The sequence below is a fragment of the Myotis daubentonii genome, chromosome 1, assembly GCF_963259705.1.
Source record: "Myotis daubentonii chromosome 1, mMyoDau2.1, whole genome shotgun sequence".
Taxonomy (NCBI): domain Eukaryota; kingdom Metazoa; phylum Chordata; class Mammalia; order Chiroptera; family Vespertilionidae; genus Myotis; species Myotis daubentonii.
The window spans coordinates 75,431,754-75,448,377 of record NC_081840.1 but is presented as its reverse complement, the minus strand read 5'-3'; the positions used below and the strand labels follow the sequence as shown (position 1 = coordinate 75,448,377).

At 43.0% G+C, this 16,624-nt stretch overlaps 3 protein-coding genes across 6 annotated transcripts in view; all 3 read right to left on the bottom strand.

Moving 5' to 3' along the window:
• LOC132239625 (ribonuclease 4-like) overlaps positions 1-16,624 on the bottom strand; it is a 337,426-nt gene that overhangs the window by 231,341 nt on the left and 89,461 nt on the right. The window contains exon 1 of one of the 3 annotated variants that reach the window (XM_059706211.1): positions 12,212-12,314. The exons of the other annotated variants lie outside the window; for them this stretch is intronic. The gene's annotated coding sequence lies outside the window, so the exon portion shown is untranslated. Of the gene's footprint in view, positions 1-12,211; positions 12,315-16,624 lie in introns of those variants that run through there. 3 annotated transcript variants of the gene reach the window in all.
• LOC132239617 (ribonuclease 4-like) overlaps positions 1-16,624 on the bottom strand; it is a 192,076-nt gene that overhangs the window by 86,020 nt on the left and 89,432 nt on the right. Inside the window, exon 1 of one of the 2 annotated variants that reach the window (XM_059706148.1) lies at positions 12,212-12,325. The exons of the other annotated variant lie outside the window; for it this stretch is intronic. The gene's annotated coding sequence lies outside the window, so the exon portion shown is untranslated. Of the gene's footprint in view, positions 1-12,211; positions 12,326-16,624 lie in introns of those variants that run through there. 2 annotated transcript variants of the gene reach the window in all.
• LOC132239682 (angiogenin-like) overlaps positions 8,197-16,624 on the bottom strand; it is a 97,882-nt gene continuing 89,454 nt past the window's right edge. The window contains exon 2 of the mRNA XM_059706354.1: positions 8,197-8,837. Within this exon, the coding sequence (XP_059562337.1) occupies positions 8,380-8,820 (441 nt within the window). The 5' untranslated portion in view covers positions 8,821-8,837 and the 3' untranslated portion in view covers positions 8,197-8,379. The remainder of the gene's footprint in view (positions 8,838-16,624) is intronic.

Below are 16,624 nucleotides of genomic sequence, written 5' to 3'. Positions count from 1 at the left end.
GTTGGGAAAAGTCATTTCATCCCCGACCTTTGCATGTCAGGTGCTGGGATGCCTGGGTGCCGCCTCGCCTGTGCCACAGCCTCTCTCCCTCCAATCGCCATGACGATCATGGGGCTGCAGGCCACCTGGAAACCCCGGCCCGCCTGGCCTGAGCCCCGGCTTTCCGATGGTGATCACCGGCTGTGGGGTGGGGAAAGGCGGCCTTTGCCCACCCCCCAGATCTTGCCTGCTGCCTGGGTTGCCGATCACCATTCTTCCTTCTTTCTCCTTTCACTTCCCATCATTGCGTGTATGCCAATTAACCGCCATCTTTGTTGGCGATAACCACCATCTTTCTTGGCAGTTAATTTGCCTATTGCCCTTATTAGCCAATGAAAAGTGTAGCGGAGGTATGGTTAATTACCATTTTTGTCTTTTATTAGATAGGATATCTTGGACACATAGAAGCAGGATGAGAAAATGTAGATAAAACCATGCAAAATCCAAGGTGCAACATTACCCATGCAAGATTAGATTTGGGGAAAATAACCCAAAGTGTATTGTTGTGATGAAGCTATCACCCAAGTGGTAAGTGTGCCTTAAGGAATTCTATCCATTAGTCTAAAGATGAGGAGATAATCAAGCATCATTTCTCCCTGTTCTCATATCTCATATCTACAGCTATAGGCACTGATATGTGACATAGAGATTTCTAGCTTTTTGTATACAAGCAAAGGTGGCTGTGAGTATAGGAGATAGTATTTTAAAGAATTAAGTTGTGTTTGAAACTTGTATGCAGGTCCCTCATCAGCCATTTCAGTCACCCAGACAGTGTGACCTGCCTTCATGAAGCAGCATCTTTGAAAACAAACAACAGTAGTACCCATATACATCACACGAGGACTTCAGCTACGATCAGCCCTTTGACTGCATATGTAGAAATGGGCCTGTAGGACCCTCAAAAAACTGTCCTTTCTGTTTTGGGTTGCTCACTTTCTATTGAGTCAGAGATTAATTTTATTTGCTCTAGTACAGTGACTTTCAATGGGTATGCCACAAGAATTTTTAAAGCATTCAATACCTGACTATTTAGTCAGGAGCACTGACCACTTTCCCCTCAGGAACAAGAGCGGACCTAGGACCTTCAAGATGACATCTCAGTCACCAGTATCACATGTGGGTCTACATGGAAGATAGAGGAAAACATAACAGCAACAGTTCCCTGAGCTGAGCGCCACCTTAAAATTCCATTGTAGATATTTAGACTCAGTTTTACCATTTGGTTCCAAATTATAAGGTGATAAATCTCATTAGATAATAAAATTTTCTAGAACTGAAAATATGGTAGAGCCTGAGTGAGATAAACATGAAATTGTAGAAAATAGATGAATTTTATTTTGAGAATTCCAAACACTTCCTTTCTGTCCTCTCTGCCATCTAAAACAAGGGGTGCTCTAGCTAGGTCTGTTTTATAGTCCAGCTGGGGTTCTCATAAGAGAGTGTGCCTGAAAGAGAATGGGACTTTAAGTTTTATGTCCGTGAAGTAGAAAATGTTGTCACCCTTTAAGGGAATGTAGAAGATGAGTAGACTTGGGAAACATTTTCCAAGCAGGAAGCTTTGGCTCTCTGAAATCCCAGGCTGCAATTAAAACTGACTCTGCAAATGGGGCTTATCTCATCTTGACTTTTTATAGCACTTCTCCAATGCCTGCCTGAAACATGGTAGCACTTCTGACTGCCCACTTGCCTTCTCTGAGGCCATTTTCCTAATTATCATCATGCTGAATGATCTTGATCTGCCATTAAGAATACCATCATAAAGTTTTGAAATAGTGTTTTAAGCAACTAAGTACCAAGATTGAAATTGCCCTCACAGGAGCTACTCTGGTCAAAGTCAGGGCCTAGAGATGTTTGAAAAAGTCTCCCCTTTTAAACTAGCTCCCTGTCCTCAGTTAGCATGAGGAGTTAACCTGGCCCTACAAAAACTCTATCCTGATTCTCAGTATCTCAGAATCGGTGTCCTCAAATGAGCCTAATAGTAGCTCCCTTATGACCTGTGAGAGTCTAATGGGATTTGTGTGACAGCACTTTTGAAGGTCTGGAGGTCTATCAGACACAGAATAAGGAATAGGCAGGTTCTCATTGGTGCCACCCTATCCCTAGCTCAAATGGCCTAAACAGGATGACAAGACCAAGACTTAAAACTGCTTCAATGTATTATGCTTGAAAATATTGGAGAGGAAGGGAGGTGTGAATTAGTAAGACTAATGCTGAATTACATTCAGGTCTTTGCTTGTTACAAGTTGGATCACGGCATTCTCAACTCTACCACCTAGAAGGTCAAGCAAGCCCCTTCCAGTGTTCCTGGGCCTTTCCCCCCAGCCATCCTCACTACCAACCCTTCTAACTCTAACTTGCCCTATTCAGATTCCATACTCACCTTCACAGGTCCGTGGGGATTAGTGTGTGAATCTAAAGAGCAGAGTCAGTGCCCTTTCCCTTTTCTTAGAGCTAAGAAGTCTGAGGCAGTGAAGAAAGGAATATATGTGGGAGGTGCAGTGTTCCACTGGCAGGTGGTGGGGGAAGAGGGGACAGCCTTACTCTGTGCACCTGTTTATCTCCTCATTAGAACACTGGGGGTCACTTTGAGAAGAGCTTGCAGCTCTTTGTGTCATACATCGAAGACAGTCTTCTAGGTACAAAGGAATGACAAGGCCCTGGGGGCAGGAGTTAAGGAACAAAATTCACAAATAAGTTTGAAGATCTAATTGGCTTTATTAATCAATTCAGGAATTGGGTAGCATGCCATCTAATAACTAGAAAGGTACTTTGGTGAGTACCTGCTCATGGATTGGTAGAATCAACATCATCAAAATATCCATACTGCCCAAAGGAATCTATAGATTCAATGCAATCCCCATTATATTACCAATGGTATATTTCAAAGATCTAGAATGAACGTTCCAAAAATTCATCTGGAATAAAAAAAAAGACCTCGAATAGCTGCAGCAATGTTGAGAAAGAAGAACAAAGTTGGTGGGATCTCAATACCAGATATCAAACTATATTACAAAGCCACTGTTCTTAAAACAGCTTGGTACTGGCACAAGAACAGACATATAGATCAATGGAATAGAATAGAGAACCCACAATTGACCCAAAGCACTATGCCCATTTAATATTCGACAAAGGAGGCAAGAGCATACAATGGAGTCGAGACAGTCTCTTCAATAAATGGTGTTGGGAAAATTGGACAGATACATGCAAAAAGATGAAACTAGACCACCAACTCACACCATACACAAAAATAAACTCAAAATGGATAAAAGACTTAAACGTAAGGCGGGAAACCATAAAAATACTAGAGGAATCCAAAGGCAGCGAAATCGCAAACATTTGCCGAAGGAATTTCTTCGCTGATAATGCTCCTAGGGCAATGGAAACTAAAGAGAAAATAAACAAATGGGACTACATCAAAACGAAAAAGCTTTTGCACAGTGAAGGAAACCATCAACAAAACAACAAGAAGACCCACTACATGGGAGAACATATTTGCCAATGATATCACCAATAAGGGTTTAATCTCTAACATTTACAGGGAACTCATGAAACTTAACAATAGGCAGATAAACAATCCAATCAAATAATGGGCAAGGGACCTAGATAGACACTTTTCGAAAGAGGACATACAGAAGGCCGAAATACATATGAAAACATGCTCAAAGTCACTAATTATACGAGAGATGCAAATCAAAACGACAATGCGGTATCATCTCACACCTGTCAGAATGGCTATCATCAACAAATCAACAAACAACAAGTGCTGGAGAGGATGTGGAGAAAAGGGAACCCTTCTGCACTGCTGGTGGGAGTGCAGGCTGATGCAGCCACTGTGGAGAACAGTATGGATTTTCCTCAAAAAACTAAAAATGGAACTCCCATTTGACCCAGTGATCCCACTTCTAGGAATATGTCCCAAGAAACCAGAAACACCAATGAGAAAGGATATATGGACCCCTATGTTCATAGCAGCACAATTCACCATAGCTAAGTTTTGGAAACAGCCTAAATGCCCATCAGCAGATGAGTGTATTAGAAAACTGTGGTACATATACACAATGGAATACTATGCTGCGGTAAAAAAGAAGGAACTCTTGCCTTTTGCAACAGCATGGATGGAACTGGAGAGCATTATGCTAAGTGAAATAAGTCAGTCAGAGAAAGATAAATACCACATGATCTCACTCATTTGTGGATTATAGAGAACAACATAGACTGATAAACAGGGACAGATCCAAAGACAGAGATACAGCAATCAGACTATCACTCCCAAACAGGAAAGTAGGGGAGGGAGGAGGTAAGGGGAAGAGATCAACCAAGGGACTTATATGCATGCATATAAGCCAAACCAATGGACTTGGACAACAGGGGGATGAGAACATGAGTGGGGGGCGGGGGGATGAGGGTTAATGGCGGGGGGGGGGGATAAGGACACATTTGTAATACCTTCACTAATAAAGAATTAAAAAAAAAATAAAGTACCTAAAGTTGCTTGCCACATAAAAAAACAACAACAACAAAAAACAAAAATGGCCTCGTCCGAGCTCAGACAGACGCCTGCTCCGGGGGCTGCCCTGGATGTTCCCTGTGCCTACCGCCGAAAGCGGGCTGAGCCCTCAAGGGAACCACCTGCTCCAAGCCTTCCATCTTTTCAGGGCTAAAGTCTCACTCTTCCTATCAACCAAGTGTAGCAGCCGCTTAAAATCTAAGGGGTGGCCCCAGAACCAAACCTCGTCTGTGCCATGAATGTGAGGCCTGGCTGCCCAGGGGGTGGGCATGACTTTAACAGCCAAGATGAGGGGAGGGAATAAACTATGTGCAACTACAACATCTGAAGTAATATTTACATTTGAAAACCTGGGCCAGGAAGCTTGGAACAGAGTTGCGGCTGGGCAACCTGCCCTTTTCCTTCACTTGCCTGAAGCTGCTCCTCCTCTACCTCCCGCTCCTCTCTTGCAGCTCGCATCCTGAGGCAAACACCTGGCCTCAGCACCCGTCTCTCTGGATGTAGCGCAGGCCCGCTCTGAGCCATGCCCCCTCTCGGTACGCAAACATGGCGGCGCCTTGTGCATAGCCAAGACCGCTGACTTTCTATACAGAAAATGGTGCCTCCCACCTTGGGCTTCCGCCTCCAGGTGAAGAGCTGCCTCCCACTTCCTGACGCAGGGCTGGATCGGGTCTCCGGGGCGACGCAGGCCGGCTTCTGAATCTTCTTCGATCACCAATCACTGGCTGGGGGAGGGGCAGGGAAGAGGCGGCTGCTGGCATCAGCCTTTCTCTGATCAGCAATCACCGGCCAACGGGGGGGGGGGGGGAAGGAAGAGATGGCTGCTGTTGTCCACCTCTTCCCTGCCCCACCTGGCTTCTCCAATCACTGGCCAGGTGGCTGGCAAAGGTGACCCTGGTTCTCCTATCACGGGCTGGGGGGGGCAGGGCAAAGGTGGCCCCAGGGCCGCCTTTGCCCTGCCACCTGGCTCTTGCCTGCTGCCTGGGTTTCTGATCACCATCAGTGGCAGGAAGCTTCTTCTGTCCTTCCCCTTTCGCCTCCCAGCATTGTGCTTACGTATGCAAATTAACCGCCATCTTTGTTGGCAGTTAATTTGCATATCTCCCTGATTAGACAATGGGAAGCGTAGCAAAGATACGGTCAATTACCATGTTTGTCTATTATGAGATAGGATATAGATATATATATATATATGTATATATATAGATATATATATCTATATCCTATCTCATAAAACAGAAACATGGTAATTAGCGTACAACCGCTACCCTTCCCATTGGCTAATCAGGGCAATATGCAAATTAACTGCCAGCCAAGATGGTGGCCGGAAGCCAGGCAGCTTAAAGCGAACATGAGGCTTGCTTGCTTCAGTGACGGAGGACTCCAACGTTCCCCACCTGCCGCTGCAGGCCTCTGAGCTGCAACTCTAAGCAACTATATTACAAATATAGAAGCTAAACAAAACCCCAGAAACCTGCTTTAGTCCTGCCGGGCTTCAGCCAGCAGGATCGCAACATTGTTTCAAATACAGAAGGTAAACAAAAGCCAGAAACCTGCTTTCAGCAGCGGAGGCCTAAGAGCTGGAGCCAAGCCTCAAAGCTAAAGCTGGCCCAGAATTTTTAAAAAAGGAAAAAAAGGAGCAGTGGGGAGCTTCAGTCACCCGCCAGCCTGAAAACAGCCCTCAGCCCCTCACCCAGACTGGCCAGGCACCCCAGTGGGGATCCCCACCCTAAAGGGTGTGTGACCAGCTACAAACAGCCATCATCCCCTCACCCAGGCTGGCCAGGCACCCCAGTGGGGACCCACACCCTGATCCAGGACACCCTTCAAGGCAAACCAGCCGGCCCCTACAAGTGCACCAGGCCTCTATCCTATATAGTAAAAGGGTAATATGCCTCCCAGCACTGGGATAAGTGGAGCCGAGAGGCCTCCCGGCACCGGGATCAGTGTGACAGGGGGCAGCGCCCAAACCCCCTGATCGTCCTGCGGCTCTGTGTGTGACAGGGGGCGGGGCCACAACCTCCCTATCCGCCCTGTTCTGTTTGTGACAGGGGAAGGCGGCCCAATCCCCTGATCAGCCCTACTCTGTGCCTGATAGGGGAAGCTCCTCAACCCCATGATCGCCCTGCGGCTCTGTGTGTGATAGGGTGTGGCGCCCAATCCCCTGATCAGCCCTGCTCTGTGCCTGATAGGGGAAGCTCCTCAACCCCATGATCGCCCTGCGGCTCTGTGTGTGATAGGGTGTGGCGCCCAACCCCCTGATCGGCCCTGCTCTGTGTGTGATGGGGTAGAGCCATAACCTCCCCATCATCCCTGCCCTGAGTGTGAGAGTGGCGGCACCCTAACCCCCTGATCGGCTATGCTCTGTGGGTGATAGAGGGCGGCGCCCCAACCCCCACCCCACAGGCCCTGCTCTGTGTGTGATGGGGTAGAGCCATAACCTCCCCATCAGCCCTGCCCTAAATGTGACAGTGGCTGTGCCCCAACCCCCTGATCGGCCCTGCTCTGTGGGTGATTGAGGGCGGTGCCCCAACCCCCTGATCCGCCCTGCTCTGTGTGTGACAGGGGGCGGTGCCCCAACTCCCCTGTCCAACCTACTCTGTGAGTGACAGGGGGGAGCTCCCCAACCCCCTGATGGGCCCTGCTCTGTGCCTGACAGGGTATGGAGCCCCAACCCCCCTGATGGGCCCTGCTCTGTGCATGGCAGGGGGTGGGGCCGCAACCTCCACATCGACCCTGCCTTGAGTGTGACAGGGGGCGGTGCTCCAACCCCCCAATCAGCCCTACCCTGAGCATGACTGAGGGTGGCATAGCAACCTCCCAATCCGCCCTGCTCTGTGCATGACTGGGAGCGGCGCCCCAGCTCCCCAATCAGCCCTGCTCTGAGCCCGACCAGGGGCTGCACCTAGGGATTGGGCCTGCCCTCTGCCACCCGGGAGCAGGCCTAAGCCAGCAGGTCGTTATCTCCTGAGGGGTCCCAGACTGCGAGAGGGCACAGGCCGGGCTGAGGGACCTCCCCTGCCCCCCGAGGGCACAAATTTTTGTGCACCGGGCCTCTAGTATATATACATATGTCTAAACATAGTTTTCCAAAGTTTTTTAGTAACTTAAAACTTTGTAATTTGCCTGGTTAAATAGTAAAAAAAAAAAAAAATGTAAAGATCTACGTATTTTGGAATAATGGGATACTGAAATATTAATCTGAGTTTGCCTCTTATAGAGAATTTAGAGGATAGATTTGAGTCCATTAATGAATATGCCTTGTGTTTCATTTGAAATACATCTTTAAAAATGCAAAAACTTAAGAAAGAGGTAGATAAAGTTTAATTAATCTGTTGGTATTTAGTTCTAAACATTACTTCTCAAAGTTTAACATTTTTAAAAGTAATATTGACTTATTTGACAGCAAAAATAATTTTCTCCTCCTGAAAATTCTGCTTAGTAGCCATGTGCCCTGGAATTTCCCAGCTCTGCTGTAAGATGAATTTAACATCCTTACACTCACAAAAAGGGAAAGTCTACCTCCCTGTTGACTGAGAAGGAAGTAACTGATAGGGAAAAAGACATTTGTATTCCATGCAGTCCTTTCTGAGAGCAGCTGAGTAGAGAAAATGGGTAAAAATCAATAGGCCAAGAATTGATGAGAAGACTTTGATTCTTACTGATTTCAGAGACATTTTTATTTATTAACATATTGTAAAACAGAAAAAAAAAGATCCAGGCAGCTCATTTTCTGGGCTCTGGCAATGAATGTGGCCACCCCTGTTCTAAAGTGTGGAGGGGAAATGCCAGGGATAGAGAGCAGAGCCAACTCTGGGCTAGTGGCCTGCTGGCTATGGACGGTAAAAGGACTCATCAAAGTGGACAGGCAAGCCACGTTCACAGGCAATAACAATGTCTCTGGACCCTGCTGTAGCTTTGTACTCGCAGGGAGGCCGGTTGGACCCTCCTCTGAGCTTGCAAGTAGTGACCTGGAAAGGAGACTTGCTTCTTCTGAAATTTGCCCCATAAGGCACTCCATTCTTGTCTTCACAGACAGCCTTGATGTTGTTCTTGGTGCCATGAATAAAGGTGTTGGTGTCTTTGCAGGGTGAAGTCAATTTTCGTATGCTCATCATGGTATCACAGTATTTGTTATCCCGGCCACGTGGATTTGCATCATAGTGCTGAGCCAGGAAGTGTCTGTACCTGTAGTCATCCTGAGCCAGGGTCGGTGGGGTCAGACAGGGCCCCAGCATGAAGACCAACAACAGGGGACCCAGGCCTATCATCATCTCTTCCAACAAGGCTCCTGCCCAGGGCAAAAGGTATGGTAGGACAAATTAGGCTAAAAGGGCAAATGAGACTAAAAGGACAGGGACCTGTTGGGCTAGTGACAGGGCATCATGAGTCCAGTATACACAGTCACCTAAATTATATCTTGTCTCTTCTCTTCTTCATTAATCTCACATTTCTTGTCAATTCATTCTTTTGGAAAATCAATCTAAGTTTCCTGAACACAACTTCCTGCCCTAACCATTCTTTCATATTCCTTAAGACTCTGAGTACTTACCTTTCTATCAGTCATAGCATTGCAATATCCATTCACACTCTTAAATCCATTTATTAATTAATTGAATAAAAATCATTATAGAAGTATCTCTGGGTACAAGGCACAGTGCTAGGTCCTGGCACACAGAGACCATTAAGACATACTCAAGTCCTCCCTAAAAGGAGATGTAGCATCCATGGGGAAGGAATAGGAGCTCCAGTTCACTGAGATGAGACAGTAAGATAGGAAGCCTATGAAGAAGATGGACTTTTAAAAAAATATGTTTTATTGATTTTAGAGAGAAAGGAAGGGACGGAAGAGAGAGAGAGAGAGAGAGATTGACGTGAGACTGAAACATTTACTGGTTGCCTCCTGTATGCACCAAGACCGAAAATAAACCCAGAACCTAGGTACATACCCTGACCAGGTATCAAACTGGCAACTTTTTTGGAGCATGGGATGATGCTCAACCAACTGAGCCACACTGGCCAGGGCAAAATGGGTCTTCTGAGCCCAGGGGGAGGGTCAATCAGAGGTTTGTTAAAGACAAGAGTCTAAGTATTCAAGTCAATAAATCAGCTGGCTGTAAGGAGAGCAGTTGAGAGCAGTTTTGCCCTGAGGTGAAGGGAGACAGACCCAATTCCCTAAGAATTAGTTGGTTTGTGGCTAAAGGTGGAATTATTATATACTAGTTAGAAAAGAACAGAGAGGAGCATGGAAGAATTGATGCAATGATTGGAAGTGGGTCTGAGTCAACTTTTACAGAAGACTGGAGGAAGAGGAATTCAAGCTTATTCTTAGGATCAAGGTGGATTATTCTCAGAGAATATTTTCTAGTTTTTCCAATAAATGTACATATACTGTTACACAATAGGCAAATGATGTTACTATGTGATAAAACAACAACAACAAAGAAAACTTTCATCAAGCCATTTTTACAGTTTGCTGTAATGATTTTGTAACATCTTCCACAAAAGAAGAATAAAAAAGAGAAGAGGATTACTGCCATCATCTCTCAAGAGAATTCTGTCTAAACTGTGGAACTCTCACTTCCCAGGGGTAGTGTGTCACACACATTCAAACATACCAATCAAATAAATAGAATGCTTCTTTCTGGAGTATGATTTTATCTCAATGATAGCTATTAAAATACAATTAAACAAGTATAGATAATAACAAAATAGAAAACAAATTTCATATTAACTTTCAAAATTTTATGTGCACCCTTACTGGTTTGGCTCAGTGGATAGAGCTTTGGCCTGCGGACTGAAAGGTCCCAGGTTCGATTCCGGTCAAGGGCATGTACCTTGGTTGTTGGCAGATCCCCAGTAGGAGGTGTGCAGGAGGCAGCTGATCGATATTTCTATCCCTCTATCCCTCTCCCTTCCTCTTTGTAAAAAATCAATAAAATATATTAAAAAAAAACTTTATGTGTTAAGAAATGTGAAGAGTTGAGAATTTAAAAATATTTGGTGTCGCCAGAAAAATATTTGGTAGTTTCTGACAATATTTTTAGTTCTTTGGAGAAAAATTTAAAGAACATGCAGAGCCTGTAAAAACTGTCGTATCTTCCCCCACATTATATCAAATATATGTCAATTATATCGAATACATCCAATAATAAAAATGACTTCTCACTATAAATTTGAAACTGATTTTTATAATTTTTTTCCAAATTGTTTGTGAATGAGCAACTCATTTACTTTATGATTGGTTATGACTTCTTAGTAACCATCACACATAATAAGAAATTCTTGCAATGAAAGAAAAATTTGACCTTCAAGCTACTCTCAAGTGTGATGTAATTCATATAAATCCTAAATTAAAATTTGTTTTAAATGGTACATTTTCATAGACATTAAATGAAAGAGTAATCTTTATTTTTGAATTTTTCTTACATGTGCATCAATAAACATTTTTATGTCAAACATTTTTACATCCTTAAAGATGCCTCAGGTTCTAGCAGTAAGCCTGTGGTACTATTAAACAGCCCTTGGAGTATGACTGTAAATCTAGAAAGACCAGGAATCCAGGGTTCTGATGGTTTCATGGGAAGGCATGAGAGAGAGGGGGAGCAAAGTGAACACTCTTTCTCGTCATCATTTGGCATTGATACACCTTGTCTGATTCATAATAATGATACACAAATTTGGCACACTGTTGAAGAATGCGAAATTATACACTAAGAAAAATGTTGGACATTCCACAATACTGAAATAGCAGCTGAGAAAATTTCCATTAAGAACATCAATTACAATTTATGATAGAATCAAGTTTAAGCATGTTCTTGGGACTTGAGCAAAAAAGTGGTTCATGACTGAAGAGGGAAGAGCCAGCCCTAAAAGAATAACAAGTATTCATACATGGCCACTGCTTCAGCACAGCTGCTGGCCTGCCATGCTCCCCATTTGCCAAGCCCTTTACATTTACATTGTGCTTTTTAGTCTTCTGCGTGTGTTTTCTTTTTCTAATTTGGTGGAAGACCTCATCAAAGTTTTATTGATTTGGATTCATTTAGGTCTCTTGTTCTTCGACAGACAAATATTGTCTTCTAAAGTCAAAGGCAATTATAGAAACTCAGGCTCCCAAGGCGGAACAGGACCTTAGGGTCACCAAGGCAACACCTGTCTGCCTGGGGCCAGAAACCCAGAGTTCAAAATCAGGAAGTAGAACCAGAGCTGTAGTAGCCAAAAGAGTCATTAGGTGGCAGTGGTGGGTAGAAATGTTGCAAACGTTTTCCATGTTGTAGTCGATATTAGAAAATAGCGTTCTTTTTGTTTCTTTTCTTGTTCTGCCACATTTAATGCCTGTTTCCTGGGGTTATCCAGATGCCCTTCAGCAAATGGCTTCCCCAGGACTTAGGGGATTTTATCACAATTCGGGAATTCCTCCTAAACATCCACTTGCTCCCAGTCTCACTAATCTCCCTTCATCCACACACATATAGACAATCCCAAAAGAAATCTGTTTTCATTTTAAACTTTAGAATCTGGTTCATTTTTTCTTAGTTCATAAATTGGGCGCATAGGCTTTAAAGGAGAATAATTGTTTCATTGAAATAACTAAACGGCTAGAAATAGTATGTATATATTTTAAAAATACAGCCAAAGATTACCCAGGGCTAAGAATCTTACCAAAATCTGGAAGAGTCCCTCCAACTGGAGATGGTTTCCAGCTCTTTGTTCCTGGAGATGGGTCCAGCTGTGTGCGCTGGATCCCTCTGGTTCTGATTATATAGAGATCAAATGAACTGGGTGGGGAAACTATAGGATGTCCCAAAATTCAAGCAAGATTTGCAATTCAATTCAATTTCAAATCTTGAGGTAATTTGGGGACACCCTATAGTTCAAAAGAACCCTAATCCTGGCGGTTAAGCAATATTTGCAACATTAACATTTAACACAGTCTACTGAAGGACTGCTGTTGCAAGTCACTGTCCCAGGGTGAAAGACAGGAAGTTGGGAGCTGGCTAGAAAGTGGGCTATTTGAGAATGTCTTGTTTTAGAGGAATAAAATAACTTCTCACAAAGTTCGTAATCATTCAAGGGAACATGGAACTAACTTTATGATGTACCAGGAATTTTATTAAGCCCATTTTATATCTATATTTGTTTCTTTAGGTCTTAAAACTGCCCTGACAATGAACACTAATCACTCTTTATTGAAAATTACAGTTTTCTTGTTTGTCTTTTGCATTAAACTCAAAGCTATTAGAGAACAGAAACCAGGCCTTTTTACCCTTCTGTGGCTGGTGATTTGCAGGATGCCAGACTAAGGAGAGTTTAGCAGATTTAATTAATCAAATATCCGGTAGTTAATGAGGCAACTGATCTTCTGTGAAGCTAAGTAACTTGCACAGATAGTAAATGTCTCACAATATGGCAAATGTGTAATGGCCATTATAATGAAAAGGTACCTTTAGACTGAAGACTGATGCAGGTAACTCCATAGGATAGAACAGAATTTATTAAAGGGCAATTAACTTACAGGCACGGAGAATCAGATCAGACAGAGGACCCAGGAGTTTTACAAAAATTATTCTCCACTAACAGGCCCTGTTATAGCACTTTCTTAATAGTAGAATTCAGGTACTAATGATTGACAAGACAAAGGGACAAAGACTGTAGTACTCACCAGGGCCCATACTTCCTGGTGATGGATAGTTGTTTCTAATTGATACCATCACCAGTTTGGTATTTATCTTGTTTGTTTTTTTTTTATGCCATTGCAACTTTTACTAATAAAGTGATCAAAGTTTTGCCATCCTGAAGCTACCTTTTTGGGATACTGATTTTAAGATGTTTATTAAGAAACAAAAGAAGAGGGTATTTGTCATCTAAACCTTTGTTACATGTTAGTGCTGAAAATATTCCATTTCAGTAGCACCTGCCTGGTGCCACAAATGAGCAGGGTGTGGCTAGAGGCATCTCACATATTGTGGCAGACACTCCATCTTTCTGACTTTCTGTGTAATGAAGGTCTGCCCTTTCTCTGAGAGTGAACGTGTGTACCTATGAGAGCTGCATCTTTTGCACTCTCTTTGGGTAAAGCCTTTCTGCTTCCTTGGTTAAGCTGTAAAAGACTTATGGCTATTAAAATCCTACTGTCATTGAGCAGATGTTGATGTTTTGAATTGAAGAACTTTTAAATGAAAACTTTTATAGAGCTCTCATATTGTTATAATAACTAGCCATTAAGATAAGCTTAATAAGATAGAAGGACAGAGATTAGAATAAAAATCAAAGTCCACTCAGATCCCCTCCTAATTACTTCCAGAAATTTGTAGATATTGTAAAAATTAGGTTACTGGAAGCACAATTGCCTAGCACTTTAGAAGAAGAAGGATTGATACACAGAAATATAACTTGAGACTTTTGAATTAGCTATTTAGCTTTTTTGGTGTTACAGGTGCTAATTCGGTCAATTAACAAGATAATTCTTTTCAAATTCAGAAGGCAAAGTTATAGTCTTCTCAATAAGGTGGAAATTTTTAAAAGGTTATTGAGATAAAAAGATTATGAGAATATATTGAACAGGTTAAAAGGATTTGATAACTGACTGGAAACTTAACAAAATTGGAAGCTAATTTTTCAAAAACTAACAGGAATATTTTGAAAGTTTCAACAGGTCTTCCTGTTGGGTAATCAGAAATGTTAACACAGCTCACTAGGGCCTGAGGCTGAGGTAACCAATAGAAAAAAAAAAATAAGGCACTTTTACAAACAAGTGGCATTTGACAAGGTGCAATATAGAGATCTTGTAACTTAGAAACCCACACCTGAAACCTACATGTTCATGCTGACCAATTTCACCTCAACAAAATTAAGAAAGATAAAAAGTAAAAACAACTGGCTAAAGTCACCATGTCTGATACTCCCCCCTCCCATCTCTAGGTTCCTTAAAAGTTATCATGGGCAAATGAAAAAGCTTGTCTTCTCTACAATTATTTGTAATTCTGTTTATGTGTATGGTCTGTTGGTGATCTCTGTGTTTATATATGGTGTACTTTCTGTCTCCAGATGATATTATTAGGTTGTAATAATTAATTGGCTTAAAAGAATTAAATACTTACCTAAATTAAGAAATACAAGTGCCCTACTGTGTTTGTCTCAGTGGATAGAGGTAGGCCCATGGACTGAAGGTCCTGGGTTCCATTCCAATATTGGGCATGTATTTTGGTTGCAGGCTCAATTCCAGGCCCTGGTCTGGGCACCTGGGGCGGTAACCAATGGATGTCTTTCTCTCACATGGATGTTTCTTTCTCATTGTCTCTCCTCAGCCTTCCCAGAATTTATAAAACTCAATGGAAAAATGTCCTGAGGAGAGGAACAACAACAACAACAAAAAATTAAAAATAAATTAAAAATAAAAGCCCAAGTATTTTTCATAATCCTATAATCTAAAAAAAATTGTTATTAAAGCTGACTTAAAGTTGGTTTAATTAAATAGACACGTATTTTAGTTATTAATATTGAAAATGGTATTTTTGTTTTACCTGGGTTTACAAAAATAAGTTCATATTTGTTACATAATTTGTCAAGAAAATAGCTTGTGTGATAATTAACTTTGAAATCACATAGGGTTGTTATGAACTAATCCTATCTAAGAAAAGAGTAATATGCAAATTGACCATCACTCCAACACATAAGATGGCCACCCCCATGTGGACACAAGATGGCTGTCACAAGATGGCCTGCAGGGGAGGGCAGTTGTGAGCAATCAGGCCTGTAGGAAAGGGCAGTTTTGGGCGACTGGGCCTGCAGGGGAGGGCAGTTGGGGGGGACCAGGCCTGAAGGGGAGAGCAGTTAGTGGTGACCAGTCCTGCAGGGGAGGGCAGTTAGGGGCAACCAGGCCAGCAGGGGAGGGCAGTTAGGGGTGACTGGGACAGCAGGGGAGGGCAGTTATGGGTGGCTAGGCTGGCAGGAGAGTGGTTAGGGGATGATGAGGCTGGCAGGCAGAAGCAGTTAGGGGCAATCAGGCAGGCAGGTGAGTGGTTGGGAGTCAGCAGTCCTGGATTGTGAGAGGGATCCCAGATTGGAGAGGGTTCAGGCTGTGCTGAGGGACACGCCCCCCCCCCACCCCGTGCATAAATTTCATGCACCGGGCTTCTAGTAAATAGATATAAATAAAATAAAAATATTTTAGGTAAAATGTTTTAGTAATAATGTATACTTATGTAAAAACAGTGTTCTAACCCTGGCTGGTGTGGCTCATTTGGTAAGAGTGTTGTCCCAATCACCGAAGGGTCATGGGTTTGATTCCTTAGGTGAGGATTAAAAATAATAATAATAGCTCTGGCTGGTTTGGCTTAATGGATATAGTGTCAGCCCATGGAATGTAGGGTACTGGGTTCCATCCTCACCTAAGGATATGTTTTTTTCATTGAGTCTAGAGAGAGAAGGGGAGGTAGAGCAAGAGAAACATCAATCAGTTGCCTACCATACATGCCCCAATCAGAGATTGAACCCAAAACCTGGGTATGTGGTCTGATCAGGAATAAAAACCAAGAGATTCAGGCAGAGAAAGCTGCTTCAGGAAGGAGATCTTAGGATGTTCATCCTAGCCTTGTTTGAATTAAAGATGATAAACAAGAGGGCTTCAGGCAGGTGCTCATGTCACTTAGAACTTTCTAAGGCTTTTAGGAGCCTTGTGCCAAAAATGGGGACGGGGGCAGAAACCAATATATATATATATCACAGGGGTCTAGTCATTGATATTTTTCTAAGAGCCCCCAGTTGAATTTAATATGAAACCAGAGTTGAGAGCTGCTGGAACATTTGCTGAATTTATTCTTAAGCTTTGCCTACTTTGGGGATTATTCTATAATGTATGTCAGGTTATTTAAGCTGATTTATGGATACAACTAAATGAACTTCTAATTTAGTCAGCTATCTTGACTCTCCCACAATACATAATTGCATGTAGAAAAGAAAACAAATGTGGGAGTCTCCATCTCAGTCTAATCCATTTTTCTAAAACTAACACCTTCTAAGAGTTTGGGCATGAAAGATTGTCCCAGTTACCCTCATTTTTACTCCCTCCTTGAT